At 42.2% G+C, this 20,596-nt stretch overlaps 1 protein-coding gene across 2 annotated transcripts in view; it reads right to left on the minus strand.

The window, feature by feature from the left end:
* The window catches only part of Arfgef3 (ARFGEF family member 3), a 159,219-nt gene that overhangs the window by 97,380 nt on the left and 41,243 nt on the right, over positions 1 to 20,596 (minus strand). For both annotated transcript variants that reach the window (XM_087655188.1, NM_001427849.1), the window contains 1 exon segment: positions 19,117 to 19,248. In XM_087655188.1, the coding sequence (XP_087511314.1) occupies positions 19,117 to 19,248 (132 nt within the window).

Below are 20,596 nucleotides of genomic sequence, written 5' to 3' on the forward strand. Positions count from 1 at the left end.
GTTTGCTTCCTACCAGGATGATCATGGACTGACCTCCTTAAACTGTGAACCAACTCCCAATTAAATGCTCTGTAAGAGTGACCTTAGACATAATGTCTCTTTACAGCAACAGAACACCAACTAAGACAATTGTCACAGGCTGTCTGTGAAGTCCTATACTAATGATTTCTTTGCTTTAAACTATCCTCCTTCCTCCATGAATGATCTCTCCTCCCCACCCCCATGTGTGTGCCTGTGCGTGTGCGTGTGTGTGTGTGTGTGTGTGTGTGTGTTTGTGCAATGTTCATGCATGAGTCTTCATGTACATCAGCACAAGAACATGTGTGTCCCAGTGCAGGTCAGAATTTTTGTATTATCACTGATCTCTAATTAGTAGACACAGGTTTCCCAGTAAATAAAGAGGGTGAACAAGAGAAAGGCTGTGAACCCATTGCTGTGGCCCACATGAGTAAAGGGTTCTTGAAAGTCAGAAAAAGACCTGGTAAGCCTGTCCAGACAGAGTGACGTGTCAAAACCCCGTGGTCTCTGCTACAACCAGGACAGAAGAAACATAACCAAAGGACGGATAGCAGAAGGCTGACAATAAGCAGCATCTCTCTACAGCCCCAGGTTGTCTGCCCAACAGTAAAGGAAGTCAAAACTGATACTAAGGACCAGGAAAGATGACTGGGCCAGGAAATGGTTGGGGATGGTTGGTTATATCTCATGAATTATTTTGGCTAATTTCATACACGTGTTATAATGATTGCTCCTGTCTTACTGATAAGAAAGCTGAACCTCAGAATGATAAAACAGATGCTTAAGATGTTTCAGTAAATATTGTAAAATTGGTTGCTTTTATCCAGCACTAGCGCCGGCACCCAAAGGGCCACATGGCGCCGCGGGGCACTTTTATCTCAGCGGCTCCACGCTGACCCCAAGCGCTCTCAGACCCAGGCAGTCTGAGAGCCATTCCAGCGTGGCACCTTGGCACTCTGGTCCTTAGAGTTAGTTCTGGTATCCATGGGGCCATATGGAACTAACTATAATTTATCCCTGGATAGTATCTCTTCCAGTGGCTCTCTACCAGCTGCGAACTCTCTGGTTCCAGCTACCCAGGAAAATCGGGGCTCTAGAAGTCCAGCATGGGGCTGGTCTATCGCGGCTCCCTGCCACGCACTCTGCCTACACTTCCTTCTAACCGGTGAAATCAGGACTCAATAAACTATAATTTATCAGTCAAATTTATGTGTTAAATCCTCAACCCACAATATAGCCACACAATAAACTCGCAACCAAATGACAAAGATATAAACCGCCCACCTAGATAAGATAAACTGACCTATAGAAATCCCTCCCTTAAGAAATACTCATAGCAACCTGTATCTATGCAGGGATGCATGGCAAGGATCTCTGACGTCTGCCTCCATGTTGTTTCTCCCTCCTTTCTGCTTCTCCCTCTCCTTCTAAAACCTCTGTTCCTGCCTCATCCAATGACAGGCCTCGTTTTATCTCGTGTCTGCCTTCACCTGCATAAGGACATCAAACTACGTTAAGATGCCATGGTAACTGGAGCCGAGGTTTGAGCTTAAATAATCTGACCCTGTATGCAAAACCACTGTGCAGCACTGTCTCCCCCTTCTTCATCTTCTGTGCCTAGACTGAAATGCCACTGTGACTGTCAAGTCTTAGCCATTCCCCAAACCACACGGGAGTAGACAACTGTTAGGTTACTTTTCTCTCTCCTAAAACCGCCCTCAGGATGGTGCATGACACTTTCTTATATTTTGGTTCTGGATCCTCTAAGATATGTAGATACATGGCTGATGACATCTGGAAGATCTTTAAGACACATTAACTATTCTTCTTTCTACTAACAGAGCTATTATGGAGCCAATCGATAAGAGCCCCTGGCATTTAAGAATCATGTCTATCTTTGCAGGAAGAAATCCAGACTCTTGCCTCTCCATGGCTTCTGACTTTTTTGGCCGGAGAAGAACAGATAGGAAAGTGCTAGAGCCCATTGCTTGCCCCTACACCCAACAGCTGTGTCCACCTGCAGTATGGCCTGCCAGAGACAACCTCTGGGACATTCCTTATCTAGTTCCAATCACAAAAGAACACAGAAGCCCAAACGCACACACATAATACAGGATATGTACTTAATGACCACACCAAAAAAATCAATGGCGTAATTGGTCAATCCAAGCTACTGGGGTCGGGTAAAGGGTCAGCCTCTTCCTCTGAGAGAACAGAGTATACATAAATAAATAAAGAAAGATGTTTTTTCTGTCTGTCTGTCTGTCTGTCTGTCTGTCTGTCTGTCTGTCTGCCGAGTGGTGTCACCAGATTACATACATTACTTGTGGCTTTTTTCTCCAGTTTTTTTTTTAAATCCATATAGTGGACTCCAGATTAAAAAGTGGTTCTGTGTTCTTGTGGCCAGAAAGAAAAATATGTTCCTTGACCCTATGGGATATGGATGATAGGGATGTTCAATAGTGGCCATCTTTGAAGCTGGGCTTGGTAGACAAGGAAGGGTGAGGACAATGGAGTCCTCTTGGTACTTGCTTGAAAGGAGCTTCCACCTTCTGTGCAAGCCTTGTGTGTTGCCTGAAGCCTCTGTCCTTGGGGATTCTCTATGGTTTCTGTGAGGCTCCTTTCATGGACTTCCATGGTCTCATCTTTCAACCTTCAAGTGTCACCACCTCGGAAGTCCCTTCCCTCTAAGACCTTCCTTCCCATGGCCTCTGTTACATCTTGAATGTGCCCCCATCTCAAAATTTACTTGGCTTGTTTTTGTAGTTTTCCTCTTGGCTTAGGCCTCGCTCCTCATTGTGTACCCATCTGATGCTTTCTTGCTTAAAATTTTGCCGCACTGCACGGCCCCCTTTGCGTCTCTTTTTGCACCATGTGTTAGGCAGAGGGAAGGAAGCCTAAGGAGATAATGGTTTTTGGTGGCGGTGATGGTCTTTGGTCTCTTGTTCCTGCTGGACCTGTGGGTTTGAGAATGTTGGCAATAAAGGCTGGCAATGGCTAACACTTTGAAAGATGCTGGAGGCAAATATTTGTCTGACCTGGTTAACTATCAACTTAAAGGGCTGCCTTCTGCTTTCTAACTCCCCATGCATTCGTGTGAGGTGTGAAAAAGTAGATTTTGAAAGAATTTAGAATCCGACACAATTTTCAGGAGCAATAGCTCTGTTCAAGAATCGGGCATCGTGAAGTGCAAGGGGGCAGTGAGGATTATAAATTATCAGTATTCACAGAAAAAGCCTCAGAGGGGAAATGGATATAGAAAACTCCTCTCTGTGTCAGGAAGTCTAAGCACCAGAGCAGCCCAGTACACTCAGACTGAGGCCTTCAGCCAGAGTACATAGAAAACTGGATCTCCTGCCCAGTCCCAGCCCTAGAAATGCTGGAGAGGACAGGCTTAGCACACCAGTGTCTAGCTACTAGTATTCACTGATTCTCTGAGCTTTCTGAAAAAAAGCGAAACCAACAAGCTGAAGACTGAGAAAAATAAGATATGTATCCAGACTGATGAAGCAAGGAGCAAAAATGATAAACGGAATGATTATTCTGTCCCTGATGTCCAGCAAGCATCAATCCATCTGTGATGGTTTGCTTATGCTCGGCCCAGGGAGGGGCACGATTAGAAGGTGTGGCCCTGTTGGAGGAAGTGTGTCACTGTGGGGTGGGCTTGGAGACCCTCCTCCTAGCTGCCTGAGGATGCTCAGTCTGTTCCTGGCTTCCGTCAGGTGAAGATGTAGAACTCTCAGCTCCTCCTGCACCACGTCTGCCTGGATGCTGCCAAGCTCCCACCTTGATGATAATGGACTGAACCTCTGAACCTGTAAGCCAGCCCCAATTAAATGTTGTCCTTATAAAAGTGGACTTGGTCATGATGTCTGTTCACAGCAGTAAAATCCTAACTAAGACACCATCAGATCATAACACTGACAGGGTATGGGAAACAGGGTAATAGCAAATTAGTTTAGTGTCTGGCTTTCTTTGGAAAAGAAATGCAGGCAAAAGTTTGCATTATCACTCTGAGCAAGTTGGCTCCAAGGAAAACAGGAGTGCCTAAATATTGAGGGCAATTCTGTTAGAAATACATCCTTCTCAGGGGCAGTAAGCGTATTGACTGAGTTAGAATTAACAGCAAGAACTTGAGTCACAAGCAGCTTCTAGCAATCAAGCTACCTGGCACTGCCTTCAATAAATGAGCCAAGAGAAGAAAAAGAGGAAACAGAAAGAAGTCATCCACGGAGAGAGAAAGCGTATTACCATGGCTACTAAAAATCCAAAGCCACTTTTAAAACTATAATTGAATAGCTGGAATGCATAAGAAGTAACTCCTCAACCACACATCTCTCTAGAGATCTGGGTTTAAAAATAATTATAATTAGAATGGAAAAGAGAAATTTGGGCTGGGAGATAGCTTAGTTATAAAGTGTTTGCCGTATGTGCAGAGGGATGCGGTCAGGCCACAGAACCCACGTAACAAGGTGCTGAGCAAGGTAACATCTCAGTGGTAAGGAGGTGACGAGGGACAGACCCACTGACCAGCCGGGCTACCCTGTCAGGAAAGTTTCAGGTCAGAGAGAGGTTGTTCTCTAAGCCTTCTGCCTCCCCTCTGCACACACATACGAACACCAATCCATGCCCCTCCCCCCCACACACATACACACGGGGATTGGGGTGGGAATAAAACTGATTTATTATAATTGAGCACAAGCACTTTTATGTTTTGAAAAGACATCAAATTGGGAAAACCAGGAGGAACTGGATAGAAGTAGGGGGCAGTGTGACCACTGTATATACATAAATTAAAAAGAAAATCCAGAAATATGGTTGCAGTGGTTTGAATATGCTTGGCCCATGGAAAGTGGCACATCTAAAGCAAACATAATCAAATGTCCCATGCAAAGTATTTCTCTCATATTATCTTTAGGCCAATAAGTATTAAAACTAGACTTTGTAGAACAAAACGAAACTTGAAGCAGTAAAGACGGCACTAAACATACAGATGGATTTACAGACAGATCCCAGTCCTTCCAGTGGTGATGAATCAACTCGAATGCATTTGAGGAAGGGACGAGGAAACTACAAGTGGCTGCCCATGTTTGGAAGCTGGGTGTCACCTTGCCACTGCCACCCCTCCCACCACATCCTTACTATTCTAGCCAGTCCCTTGAAGTCTCTCAACTCCACGTTCCCATATATTTTCTAAGCACTCTATTATATATGGATAACATAGCCCTGCTTTGTAGAACACAGGTAAATTTCTGAAAATGCATAACATAAAACCTTCCGATACAGATATAAATGATCCCAGAAAGACAGAAACTTCAGAAGTCTGATTCATATAGCCGTTCTTCAGGGAAGTTTACACATACTGCTTTAATAATCTTTACTCCCTTTCACTGCCCCTCCCACAGACTACCAAGCTTCTTGGTGGTGAAATCTCTCTTCAGAATGTCTGTCTTGGCTGCAGTATTTGTGGGGAATCGCTGCGGGTCCTAGTCCATGCTTAGTATCTTCTCTGCATTGTACGTATGCGTGATCAGCCTTACAGAGTCTCAGTCAATGCCCTTAGTCATTATTGTAATGTGGATACATAGGAGGTTAGGGGGCCTAATGGCACACAAGAACACTGTTCTGAATTTTTCACTGGAGTAGAGATTCTCAACTGGCAAAGTCTACACAAGTATTCTCCAAACCTGAGAAATTCGAACAGCTAAAACACTTTTGGTTGCAAGCATTTCAGAGTAAGGGGTCTTTACTCTGTGATACTGCAAGTGCAGGTGGCGGGGTTAAGAAATTAAGGTTTTGAAATCTCCCACGAAGGATGCTCAGATCCCTGGCATGAAATACCTCGCTTTGTACAATGACAACAAAACCCAACAAACAAACAAACAAACAAACAAACAAACAAACAAACAAACAAAGGCCATAACCAGGAATATGTCCCATGAATTATCCCTCTACTATTCCTATATTGTTCTCCTAAGACTCTGACCTTCACACTCACATATGTGGTGATTTATTTTGATGTATTAAGAAGCCATCCCTGTTAGGATTCCAACCATTTCCAGGATACCCAGAAGTAAAGAACAGACTGAAGTCACAAGGCAGCAACTAATTTCCACTTGGCACCTATTATGTGCAGCATTATTTAGGCTCTCATTCATTCATTCATTCATTTACTCACTCACTCACTCACTCATGCAACAAATACTTACTGAGGCGGAGGAGGGGTCAGATTCATGACTAGGCGGTGGGCATACACCAGTGAACAAAAAGGCGGGCTCCTCCGTCCCCCAGACCTAACGTCTGGCAGGGAGGTGATCATAAAATAAATGATCACAGTCAGCATGGAGAACATTTCCCTGAGCAAACGCATGGTGTATCCAGGCTTCCTATGTAATGCCCAAGTTGTAAAACTCTGACTCGAAATTTAACTTTGGTAACATAATTGATTAGTTAAATTCGGGGAAGACAGAAAGGGAACTACCTAAAAAGATACTAAGAAGTGAGCTAAGTTGAGGGGGGTCAATGTGATCCCAAAGCTCCAGAGGGACATGGGGGAGGGGAACACAGAAGATATAGAAGACATAATTATTAAAAATAAAATTTACACAAATGTGTCTTGAAGAAGCTATGACCTCATTTTTTAAAAAAAGTATGAAGTGTAATTTATAAACCAAGCTAATAAACAAGTAAGTTACTGAGAAAGTGGATAAAGCCCAGGGAAAGACACTCACTCATCTCTCCTCCTCTGTGCAGGAAGTCAGCCGGCCCAGAACATCTCAGAAGCCCATTCTGGCTGTTCATTTTGACATCTCATATTTGTTGGCTTGAATTTTCACAATTAAAAAACTCATTGCGAAATTCTCTTTTTAAAGAAACACTTCTTAACTTCCTTTCATTTAAGTTGGCAGTGATAAGATGTTCCTCAGAGCCTGTGTCTGTCCATGCACAGAGAACAGAGCAGCCTCCATTTGAGAGACAGTGAAATGCTAAAATTGCCTTCAGGAAGAAGGAATCTCAAAGAAGGCATACAGAGTTTCAGAGGACGTTTCCTTTTTTAGAGCTTAAAACGTAGATGTCAAGGATAGTTAACTTTACCTATGTCTAGCATGTTTGCTCAGTCTCAGCACCATGAACAATGTGGGCTGAAGTCACTCTTTGGGGGAAGGTCACCATCTACTAGAGGGATGGTTGGGACCAGTCCACCAGTTCAGATCCTGACAGCAGAAAGAAATGGGTGGTTGAGCTATCATGCCAATTGTGCTATTCCACCTCATGGTATAAAAACTCACTAGTCTTAACCCGATGTGGCAGGCCATGAGACATTCCCTTCCTAGGTCAACTTGCCCTGGGTCTAAGAAGTGTCTATTCTGAGATATTTAGAACTGTTCTTAGTCAACGCAGATTGGGTAGAGTGCTTAGATATTCAACTTGCAAATTGTTTCAGACGACTTATTATAGTTTGTGGTTTATGTATGGTCTTTGTTTGTTGTACTTGTGTGATAGTTTATATATGTTCAGGCCAGGGAGTGGCACTATTAGAAGGTGTGGCCCTGTGGGAGTAGGTGTGTCACTGTGGGCTTGGGCTATAAGATCCTTACCCTAGCTGCCTGGAAGCCAGTCTTCTGTCAGCAGCCTTCAGATGAAGATGTAGAACTCTCAGCTCCTCCTGCACCAGGCCTGCCTAGACACTGCCATGCTTCCACCTTGATGAAAATGGACTGACCCTCTGAACCTGTAAGCCAGCCCCAATGAAATGTTGACCTTTCAAGACTTGCCTTGGTCATGGTGTCTGTTCACAGTAGTAAAACGCTAAGTCAACTTGTAATAAGTTATTGATATTCATTAGATAGGCCCTGATTACCAAATTTTAGGAATTACTGTGCTGGCGATGTTCCTGAAAAGTACATAAATATTAATTATGATAAGGTTACAGATTTGCTTCAGCAACTAAACAAATTGCTTCTCTTCCTATTCCTCACTTCTAAATTCCTCATAATCATGATTTCTAACTAGTAGTCTTACAGATCCACCTTTATACACTACATTTCTGTAGGGGAGGTTCCCCTAATTGATTGATTGGCTAATAAAGAAAACAAAAAGCCAATTGCTGGGTAAAAAAGAGGAGACAGGCCTTCCGGATCTGAGAGGGGATGTGGGAGGAAGAAACAGCCATTTTTTACTGTGAGGTGGGAGTAAGAGGAGGCAAGATGTAGCTCAGGAAACGTTAGACCACCACCGGAAGATTTCCAACACAGAGCAGTCGATGAGTTTAGGATGTCAGATTACCCAGTGGTTGTGTCAGCTGTTGATTTTTAAAGTAAGATTGCCTGGTGTTTTCCATTCTCGGAGGCTCAGAGGGAAAAAAAAACATAGTGGGGTGGAATTCAGCCAGGCTTTGGGATGGGAAGACTGGGGAAGGACTGAGTTCCAGGGGAGAGGTGTGGGCTGGTGAGAGCACGCCCACAGCTGGTTGCAGGGTTTGAGGCCTGCATGAGAGCGATCTTGGAGCTCTGTAGAGGCAGAGCCAGTGTTTGTGAGAGAGGCTATGGCTAGGAAAGACACACGGTCTTGGTCTTGGGCTATGCACAGACAGACACCACTGATGCTAGTACGTAGCCTGTTTAGTGTGGATTGTTTTTTAAACCTACGTGCTACACATTTCTCTATGATTTAACTCTTAATTTTACTTTCTAACCATCACAGATGAATATAGTTGTCCCTTAGTATTCAAGAGATATCAATTCCAGAGCCTCACACAGATGTCAGTGCCCATGAGCACTCAAATTGTTTATACAAAGTGGTACAGTATTTGCATAAAATCTATCCACAGCATCAGAAATTTCAGATCATCTCTAGATTACATGCAATGTCTGACTCAACATAAATAATATGCAAATAATTGTTATACTCTATTGTTTAAGAGATAAGGACAAGAATGTAGCCATATTTGTTTCAACACTCCTACTTGGATTTCTAACCCTCTGGTTGAACCACAAATTATGGTAATTGTGATCCTATTTATCTCTTTCTTACCACATAGCAAGTCATTGAGCGCTTTGCTTTTAACTCTACATAGTTGATATATGTTGATAAAAAATTACTTGAGTGCTATGTTATGTCACATGTAACCTATGACAGCCATGAATCTATAAGCTTACTTAAAGCTTTATAAGGGTGATTCTTCTTCTTCTTCTTCTTCTTCTTCTTCTTCTTCTTCTTCTTCTTCTTCTTCTTCTTCTTCTTCTTCTTCTTCTTCTTCTCCTTCCGCTTCCGCTTCCGCTTCTGCTTCCGCTTCCTCTCCTCCTCTTCTTCTTCTTCCTCTTCTTCCTTCTTCTTCCTCCTCTCCCTCCTCCTCTTCCTCCTCTTCCTTCTCCTCCTCCTCTTCTCCCTCTCTCTCCCCCTCCTCTCTCTCTCCCTCCCTTTTCTTGGTATTTTATAACTCAGTTGTGTGGCTCTTAACCATGAAGTTTACAGATGCTAACTTTGTGTTACAATGTGAAAGGCTAAACATGACTTGGAGATCAAATGTCTGCCAAAGGTTCATATATTTAAGGCCTGATCACCAGCCTGTAGTGCCCATTTGGCTTTAGTAAAACTTTTAGGGGGTGGAGAGGAATGGAGGACCTTACTTAGGTCGCTGGAGGAATGCCTGTAAAAGAAACCTTACCTCGTTCTCCTCCTTCCCTCTCCCCTCCCCCCTTCTCTGAGACATCATGAGGTACTCAGCTTTGCTCTCCTATGTGTTACCCACTATGATTTTCTTCCCTGAAAGAGGCTAAAAAGCATCAGAACCAGACAACCGTGGTCCTGAGAAAGCTGACTTTCTCAGTTTGTAACTGAAAGAAAGCTGACTGATACAGTGCGCAAACCAGTGCAAGTTGAAAAATCAGAATCTTAAAAGTTCTGGAAGGTCCATACACACATGGACACACAGTTTTGTAAGCTGCTTGTGACTTAATCTCTCATCTGGGTTTTAAGAAATCAAACTGCACTGATGTACTTACTCCTGTCCTTTCCCCTTTCTGCTGGGTCTCTTCAGAATGAGGCTACTACCCCAGATGATCTCTGCCTCTGTAAGCTTGGGGCTTTTGATAGTTTTGATATTGATTTGAATATGTCCCAGGTGAGCGTCTCAGGGTAGCTATCAAAGGGATAGAACCAAACTGATTCTCTGTAAACCATTTAATAATTATGAAATTCTTCTAAAACATCCAAATCATGAATTCTACCTAGGAGGGAAAAAATGCCCAGTGATTTAGGTAAGGAGTGACACCGTAGTCTATCAACGGGACATGACAGGGCAATTTATACAAAATAATCTACAAAACCATCTTTTTAAGCTAAGCAGCTGTAATTCAGTAAGTACGAGTTTGTACTTTAGGAATTAGAAATATATGAGGATATACATTCATTGTATTATTATTATTATTATCATTATTATTATTATCATATCTTTCTTTATAGTCCATTTGTTGTCCCCCTCCCAGTCCACCCTCTGACTGTTCCTCATCCCATTCCTCCTCCCCTACATTATTTTACTATAGACAAAAATTACCCCGGTTTAAGCTGTCTGGAGAGTACAACGAGATGAAAAAGGGAAATTCAGAAGGAACTCATGAAGCACAGTATTTCCAATGTCCTGGTTCATACTTGGAGCTTGTAGGTCTATATTTTCTAATTATGCCTCATACAGTCTTATCTAATAACTAGGACAAAAATGAAACCTGCCAACTGTAGAAATGGGCACTTCTTTTATTATTTTATGATTTTTTTTTTGTGGACCTGGATATGTGTATGAACATTCTTCCCCTACAGGAAGTGATTTCTAGTCCTTCATTTTGTTTCATCATTGAAACTCTTGTTGGCTCTGCAGTCAGTTCAAATATTTGGAAAGCCCATTGGCCTTTCAAACATGATACATTTATGACCGGGTTAACTTCCAGCCCCTACTCATAGCCTTTCGGGAAAATCTAAGAGACTGTAAGAGTCTTTCTGCTCTGGTGACTGTCCCAGAAGTGAACTGCACCATGCCAGTTTAATTACAGAGATGATCTGATAGCATAGGCTACTTCGATTCTAAAATACAAGTCTAAAATATTTTCAGTTTTGAACCCACATTCTCACCTGCAATTACAATTCGGTTTGTCCCGTTTGTTGTTTATTTTGGTGCACCACTAAAAAAATACCACGTGTTTCCCTCTCGTCTCTATCAGTTAATAACCAAGTTAACAGGCAATTAGTGAGCGCACACCAGCTGCTCTGCGAGGCACCAAAGGGATAAAAAACACGAGCTCTGTCATTAGTTTCCATCCATGCTCGAATCAGAACTTAGTGGTCACTAGTTGGAGAGATTGTCAGTGTGCATTTTTCTCCTGAACAGCCTATCGTAGGGCTCTTGCTAACCTCATGCACAACTAAATGCATCTTCATTCACCCCTTCAAGAAAAGTGCAAGAAAAACAGAGCAAGAGGTAGCGAAGGGAATAACCCTGGGGAAAAACAAGCCAGACGAGATTTTCATAGGATAAGTGTCTTGGCAGACTCCCAGTTACCTCCAGTTGACCTTTGTTGGCTACATGGCTGTTCAGAGTGAAGACTACATCTTCAAGCCTACTGTCTATTGGCCTGTGACCGAGTTCTAATCCATCCTATGCAAGCAGAAATGGTTTCTTTCTTTCCTCTCCTTCACTACTTCTTCACGATGGCACTGCATGGCAAGGGCTGGGGAGCCATTGTGGAATACGAAACAAACAGTGCCGAGAACTGAGGGATTCTAACAGACGTTGTCCAACCTATACTGGCCCAAATGTATGGGAAAGAAAATGCCAGCTGCTCTGATAGGCACCAAAGGGATTAAAAAAAACCCACTAAGCCTATCATTAGTTTTTACTTACTAACTAGTGGAATTTCCATCCACGCTTGAATCAGAACCCATAATTTATGAGAAAGTAAAATTCATCCTTGTTTTAGCTAAAGTGAATCTTAGACCTTTGGTCTTCTTTTGCTTCCCTTTGGGTATGGTTGTCCTGGTTATCATGTGCAGGCTCATGCCTTTTAGATAATTTCCTCTCTAAAATCTACTTCTTCAGAAGAACCTCCATTCATGCCTTTCTACCTGCCCTTTTATAAATAGTTTTCTAGTCCTCAGACTATGTTGTCATTGTGTTTATCATGGTTTGGGTGTTCTTTTATATTTTATTGATTTCTGCCTTAATATTTAACCTCCAAAGATTATGTTTTTACATGACTCTGGTTTCATTTCCTTCACACCATAGGCTCATCTGAGTCCAGCATTGTGCCTGGTGCACACTTATGTGCACAAACACACATACACACACAATCAAACAATACTTATTGAATAAGAGATCGGAATCATTGAAGGGTTTTTCCACTCTCCTAGGAACTCAGAATTCTAGAACAGTCACAGTAAACATTGAGAGCTTACATCTGTGCCTAACTTCTGATCATAGTGAAAGAGTTTTAAAACATTAGGTTAGAGAATTCTCAAGTACGTTCAAATGGCACAGCACCTAGACATGGTGATCCTCATGAAATTAATTAATAGGTAATTTAGAAACCTCATCTCACAAAGAATGAATAAACCATTTAAAGGAAAAATTTATAGTTATGGGCGTTCGCATGTTTGTTTCTTCTTTATAATCATCTGCCTAAGGCAGTTATTCCAAAGGGTACAAGAGAAGGGAGGAAAAATATAATGATCATCGTATAAATGTGTGTGCCAGGTAGATAAACCTTATCTCCGTCAACATTAGCAGCAGGAAGGAAAGCTGTCTAAAAACAAATTAGGAGAACCACATATCAACGCACTGTAGGTACTTACTATGCACAGTGTGCTATTAAGTTTGTGAGACTTACCCTCAAAACCAGCAGTTAAGGAGTTACACACAACCTCCAACAACAGTACGCTGTGGAGTCATACATTTTTCATCAAGCATTTGATTTTTTCCTTAATGCCAAAGACTATTATAAATCTTCCAAAGTATCTTCATGACTTATGGTAAGAAGGGCTTTCTTTGCCCTTTGACATAAGAAGGTAAAGAACTTGGTATTTCACCCTCAAGCTTAGCTAATGATTAGTGTTAAAAAATGTCAAGTCTTAGCCCTGCAGTGGTAATACATGCCTTTAATTTCAGTAGATAGATCTCTGCGAGTTCAAGGCCAGCCTGGTCTATAGCTTGAATTCTAGGACAGCCAAGGCTACACAGAGAAAGTCTATCTTAAAACCAAATAAAAACAACCAAACAACAACAACAACACCAACAACAAGGAGCCAAGCTAGTGGATAAATGTATAATTGTTTGGATAAATATTTCAGTGAAGGACTTTCCATTAAAACATTACTGAGAGCTGGAAGGACAGTTCTGGAGGCAAAGTGCTTGCTATCTGAATGATCACAAGGAAATGAATTTGATATGTTCATGTAATCCCAATGCTGGGGTGGTAGAGACAATTAGGAACCTGGGCCTTGTTGGCTAGCCAAAATGGCTGAATCAATAAACCCCAGATCTCAGTGAGAGACTCTATCAGAAACAAACAAACAAACAAACACCAACCAAAACAAAACAGATGGTTTCCTGAGGAATGAACACAGTCACTTCCCTTTTCTCCATCTTCATCAAACACACACACACCCAATGGTATTAGTTGCTTTTTCTTCAATGGCTCCAGGCCATTGGGAAAACCCAATGTTTATAAAAACTGCATGGCATTTTATCGTGCTACTGTCAGAGGTTGTACATGACACCTTATTGTGGTATTGTTAGAGCTTTATCAACAAGATTACAAAATCCAATTTGAATCTCATACAGTGAATGAGGGCAGATTATCACTCCAGGGGGATACTGAAAACATAAGAGTCTTAGAAACTCCTAGATTTCCCCTTTGTAATTGGTGTCTTAAAGCTTCTGTTCAACCATCTACATAATGGGAACAGTAATATCTACCACCTGAAGATCTCTCAGGGGAGACTTGGTGGACAAGGGAATCCACTGTTTAAATGAACAGATTTCCCATCAGGCTGAATCACAATTCAATACTGACTCTGTTATTTTACTGTTTGACCTTGGTATGAATGTAAAGTACTTGCCAAGTATCTGACACATAATACATTTTAAATAAGCAGCCCCTGTCATTTTTCCTCTGAAAATTATAATTACCCACCAGCATTCATCTTTATTATCTGCAGAAGTACATAAAGTCATATATATCCAGTAATAGAACTCTTAAAATGGCTTTTGAGGGTCAAGTGTCCTATCCTTTCTTATCACCAAAGCCTGCACTCCCTAGATAGGATGTTCATGTCTTTCTCTTTGGCTTCAGAGGCAGAAGGCCAGTCGTAATTCCCTCCAGTCTTTGAAGGTTAAGCCATCTGTATCAGTTAATAAACTAAAGGTTATCCATTACAAAGAAGGGAAGCCCTAACTACTCCAGTAGAGATAGCATTAGTTATGTCCACCGCTCCTTTAAAATCTGTATGGCATTTACAGAAATGGCACAGAGCAAGGGAAACTGTTACCAAAGCAGACATGCGTTTGGCCTATATATTACATAGTCTCCTGCCATCTATGAATCCATTCCATAGGTAATCTATCTTTAGGGAAATCTTCTTTTCTGATTCTCTATAGTTCTGATACTTTATTTGTTCAAGTTACCAAATGTTTCATTGGTTTCCCTGGCCATTTCAATAAATCACAATTGCTTTCTCTCTACCTCCTGTTAAAGAGTAAAACTGCACGGGACAGCTCCCACACTAAGTGATTTAAAATTCCTATTCTGTTCCTTAGAACCACACATCATTGATTTGTTTTAACCTTTGACTGAACGTCTATAATCCTTCTAAATGAGATGAGCTGCTATATCTGCAATCCTGGCTTCCACTATCAGCTAATTTCTGCTTCCTCTCTTGAAAAAAAACCTCTAAAAGAGAAACTGTATTGTTTTTCTTTCCAGGAATTAAAAATTCTGGTTACACATTCTTAGGAGCGTGATCTGGTTCGGTTTTTCATGCTTATAAATACTAATGGCAACTATGTAAGTAAAATACGTGATAGAAACTAAAAAAAAAAAAGATCACAGGAAGTTAGCAGGCCATTGAATCCCTGCTGCCCCCAACCTCACTGTCCCATTTAAATGGAGTAGTAAACACCGTAACAGCCCCTTCCTTAGGATTTAAAATGCCGTATAAAATAGTGGCACCATCAAGGATTCCTCAAGACCCATTGAGGGGCAGCTACGTGTATAGGTACAGACCTGTCATTGTGTTTCCCCCGATTACTAGTTCTCCCTCAAGAATTATTCTGACTGTGTCTGCCACTCGCCTGCCCTAAAGACTGCCCAGAGGAAATCCGATTCACTGGAAGATGCGCTACAGAGATAGCAGGAATAATTATGCCCTTGATGAGATACTGGCCTTGTACTTCCCAGAAGCCCCACCCAACAGTGCGGCTGCTTACAGGGCCCCCTTGCAGCACTGCAAAGCCTGACCACCTTTCAGAGCTCTAACTCAAAAAAGTGTAGCTTTTCCTCCTCCTTCTTTTTATCTCCTTTTCTTTTGGATTCTGGCCAAAAGCCTAAGTCTGCTTTTCCTGAGACTCTTGGCTTTCTAATTCTTCCTCTGAAGCTTCCTCCCCTTTCGGCCATACATTTGTTCAGTGACCATCACAGAGCATGCTGGCCTTCTTGGACCTTAACTCTAAAGGGCGTGGCCTTCTATCCCCCTTTGTTCCTACACCTCCCTCCTCCCAAAAGCTGCCGAGATTACCGCTCACCTGCCTTGTTTTCATTTTAAAGTCTAATGAAATTATACTAGGGTTTCTGTCTGTGTCTACTTCAGAAGGGTGTTTTGTAGAAATGTACTGTGAACAGACATAAAGAAAAGTATCTTACCCGAGTAGTAAGTCTAGACAAACATTTGAAAATGTTTATCATGTTTCATTTTAAAAGATTTTTCTGGACCAGGCATGGTGGTGAATTCCTGTAATCCTGGCACTTGGAAGGGTGAATTAGGAAGAAAGTTCTCTGGCTCTGAGGCAAGCCTGGGCTACATGCTGAGTTCCATGACAGCCAAGGCTAGAGTGGGATCCTGCCTCAAAAAAAGCAAATCTCTACCTATAAAACATTCATACAAATACCTTGCTTAAATAATTTCTCATGAAAACGAGTTACATAGAAAAACAAAAGCTAAATTAACACATTCTTCCAATGTAATAATGGGGGTCCAGCCTTTCCTCTCAGAGCCCAAATAATTCTATTTTCTTCTCAGTACAATTTTTGGAAGCTAGGTAAGCAAAGGTATTTTGAAGCAGTAGCAATATTAGCAAAACAAGGACTTGGTTACAACTTGTTTGATTGGGTCATTATAAAGAATAAGAGGGTAGATTTCTGAAAATTAATACAAAACTATTTTGAAATATCCTGTGCAGATTATTCTAATCTCAAATGAAATCTCAGAGGCAGGAGACCCTTAGACTACACTTGAAAGTCCCAAGCACAAGGTGGGACTTGTAGCCTTGTCTCTACTTCAAGGGTGGGCTGGCAAGACTGCTCAGTAGATAAAGTGCTTGACATGAAAGTAAGACGACCTGAATTCATATCCCCAGCAACCATGTTAAAAGCTTGGTATAGGTGCCATGTATCTGTAATCTCTCAGGTCAAGTACCAGGAGGTTCCTCCCCTGGAACTCACTGGCCTGAAAATCTAGCCAAATTGGCAAGCTCCAAGTGAAGTGAGACACTGTCTCAAAACACAAGGAGGAAAACATGGGAGACATCTTCTGTCAGTCTCTGGCAGCCATATGTATACGATACACAGAAATACACACACACACACACACACACACACACACACACACACACACACACACACACACGCAAAGAGTGTCACAGAGGGAATGGAGAAGTAAAACAGATGTAGGGGTGGTTACGACTTGGTTTATCTGAGTAGGTAGCACATAGCTGCCAAAATATACCAAAGGGTAAGGCAAAAGTGCATGTTGCAGAGGCAAAAACAGTTAACATAAATGAGACCTTAAAAATGAGTCATCAGGTTCTCATTGTCCGATGTTTCTAAGGCTCCCTTGGCACACTAGACAAAAGTGCCTATTCCTAGACCTCCCATGGAGGTAGCCATTCGGCAGGAAGCATTAGCAGCATCAGGAATACAGAACTCTTCAAAGAACTTGTTTTGTGGCAAGCAGTATGTCAAGCTTTTATAAACCTTTGCCCTGCTGCGTCCTTAGAATAATTTTATTGGGTTGGTACTAGTACTGAAGAAGAGAAAGTCCCTGAATTCTACAGAACAAGTTCCAGGACAGCTAATTCAACACAGAGAAACTCTGTAGCCCACAAACAAACAAACAAACAAACAAACAAACAAAATCAAAGAATAGAGAATCAAGACAAAGAACAGTAAAGAGCTCTGTCTTGGGATGTTCTGCTATAAACAGAAGGATGAGAGGCAAGCCAGGGAAGTATACCTCAAAGTCTGAGTTTTCGATCAGTACCTACGCTACCTGCCAACATAGTTAGGTCATGTTAGGGCAGTACTGAAGTCAGTCTCTTCTATTAGAGAAACTGAACACTTGAATCTGAAATGCTTTGTCTAAGACAAATCCTTACAGTGTCTGCTTAGGAAAAAAGCAACCACTTCTCGACACCAACGGCCCTCAAACATTATTCTACAAATGTCCCTGTGGGCGGGAGAAGAGCCGCCTGTGTTAAAAGCCGTCTTGTTAGTTTATGCTGTGCTTCTGTAGGCACAGTGTTGTTCTTGGGCAAAATCCACCTTTTCCTACTCAACCTTTAGTTACAGATCATGACACATGCCAACCATGGTGAGGGATTCTTGATCTCAGTAATTCAGAGTTAAGAGTGGCAAGGAGAGATACCATCTGTCTTAGTTAGGGCTCCATTGCTATGAAGAGACACCATGACCAAGGAAACTCGTATTGGGACAACATTTAATTGGGACTGGCTTACAGGGTCAGAGGTTCAGTCCAGCATCATCATGGCGGGAAGCATGGCAGCGTCCAGGCAGGCATGGCACTGGAGTTGCTGAGAGTTCTATATCTTGTTCCAAAGGCAGTCAGGAGGAGACTGACTTCCAGGCAGCTACAAGGAGGATCTCATTGCCCACCCGGACAGTGACACACTTCCTCCAACAAGGCCACACCTAATAGTGCCACTCCCTGGGCCAAGCATATACAAACCACCACACCATCCCTAAAGGGAAGTAATAATGGACAGAAGGAGATAAGAGTGATATGATGTGTATGTATGTAGGTGCATGCAATGGTGTGTGTGTGTGTGTGTGTGTGTGTGTGTGTGTGTGTGTGTTGTGCATGTCTGCACATGTGTGGGAGGCAGGGGCATTCATGTACTCTGCTGTACATATGCATGTAGAGGTCAGAAGTTAACCTCTATTTCCTTCCACCTTATTTCTGTCTTTCTCACTGAACCAGAAACCCCTCATTTTAGCTAGGACTGACTGTCCAGGAAGCCCATGGGCTTCACCTGTCTCTTTTCTGCCACTGGTGTTTGAGTTATAGACGAATGCTACCTTACTTGTCTTTCAGGTGGGTATTAGTGATCCGAATTCCAGGCCTTATGTTTGCCCAAGCAAGCACTTTACCTGCTGAGTTAGCCCCTCGTGTCCAGCTGATATAATTTGAAAAATAAAATAAACCATAAATCTGAAATGCCTCTGAAAGGTGGGTGGCCTTCCTCTTGCCAACGAGACATGATAAATCTCAGTGTGCGTGAAACATGCTTTACTGTGGGGTAGTGTATGCGGGTAGGCACAATACCCAGAGTGATCAGGTGGATCCTACCCTGAAACGACAAACACTTGGGATACCAGATCAGGACAGGGGCTTTACTGGTTGAGACTTTACCTTGTTACTCTTAAACAATCAAGGTGATTTTGGAGGACTACAGCAAGGATAATAAACATCTTTCCAGATAAGATGACTCTACCAAACTGTGTAGTCACAACCAAAAGGCAGATTGAAGACTAAGTGCTGGCCTGGGTCACAGTGTCCTCCTTTCCCAGTGATGCCCAGTTGTTCCCATGTTAGACGAACCTTCATCACTTCCACCTGCAGGTCCTCATTGAGCGAAGGCGTCACTTTCACGGCATTCAGGATCTGATTGAGCAGCTGCTTGTCATCGGAGTCTGTCTCCATGGATACAAATCTCTCTTCTGACAGGAGCTTCTGTAAAGTGGCACAAGGCAGTGAGTGCACCTTTTCCTGTTGTGTCTGATTATGTCTGAGGCTCTCTCTTCTCTCACTGTGGAGTATCTAGCTGGAGGTCATCAGGTGAGAACTAATACCATGTACCATTAAAAGGAAATATGCATGAAACTTTAGAAAGTGGGCTTTGGAAAAAGTATCTTTCTAAACGCTAGGTATTCACTCCATATTTCAGCCAGTAAAACGCTATGTGCTGGCCATCTGGGTTATTCAGGTAGTGGAAATAAAAGACTGGATGTTAATAAAAGGAAAAGGTCTTGAGAGAGTAAGCTCATTTTTTCAGCTATGTATGTTTTATTACCTAATGTGAGCCATCATTTTTTTCCAGAAATTAATCCCGAATTTATAAACCTTAATATATATCCCAAAGAAATGAAGGCTTTCATTTGCATGAGGACATCAGGGAACTTGTGGATTAACCTTTTGCTACTCAGGGCAATGCTTATTTTCCTAAAAACTCTATGCTTATGAGCCTACAACTCCACTCTCTCGTGCTTCTCAAAAGCTACGTAAACGAAGTATCCTAAAGACATAAAGGGTGTGCCCAGGGAATGAGCCAAAGGCTTCTGGAATGGTCTGATGCTGGAGAGTGATACACAGCTTGAGACACACTCGAATCAACACTTAGCAGGCAATCGGGGGACATTCCATGCGGTCTCACCCTGAAACCCCAAATTCTCACTCACTCACAAGGCAGGAAATTAAATTGTTCTCCCCAACTCTGAACTGGTGCAATAGGTAATTTTTCCTGCTGAGACTCAGCGTTGGGTTTATTTTATGTTTATTTATTCTTGGCCCGATTTGTTCTTTTCCATTGTAACTTACATGCAAGCAGGAATCTGTTTAAAACCCTATAGGATCTCCCAGAGCGGTCCAGGGTTGGAAGTTTATATGGAAGCTGTCTTACAGCGAGAAAGGTTTGGATGCTCCGTATTTGTGCCTAAAGATACCAGGCACTGAGGGACAGACTCATAAAAAGGAAGACCAGGCCACTAATCACTGACATGAACAAGCAAGCCCTTGAGAACCTGGAACTGCAACTTTTGTTGCAAAGTTGGAAAGGGAGAAAGTGGGAAATATACATGATGTTAGAGAAAATGAAAACACGCAACAGATCAAAGCAAACCCCTGTTTATTTCTACAGATGGCCTAATTCTAGAAACCAAGGGCCACTGAAGAACATTAGTGAAGTTGCTTTGAAATTTCCTATGCTTTTATATCTTAAAATACAGTTTAACTACTTCTAATCTACTGAAGCTAACAGGAGCTAATTTCTGGCTCTCTAATATGGCTCCTCTCTTAGAAGGCA

This window comes from Rattus norvegicus, chromosome 1 (genome assembly GCF_021556685.1).
Source record: "Rattus norvegicus strain SHRSP/BbbUtx chromosome 1, alternate assembly SHRSP_T2T, whole genome shotgun sequence".
Lineage (NCBI taxonomy): Eukaryota > Metazoa > Chordata > Mammalia > Rodentia > Muridae > Rattus > Rattus norvegicus.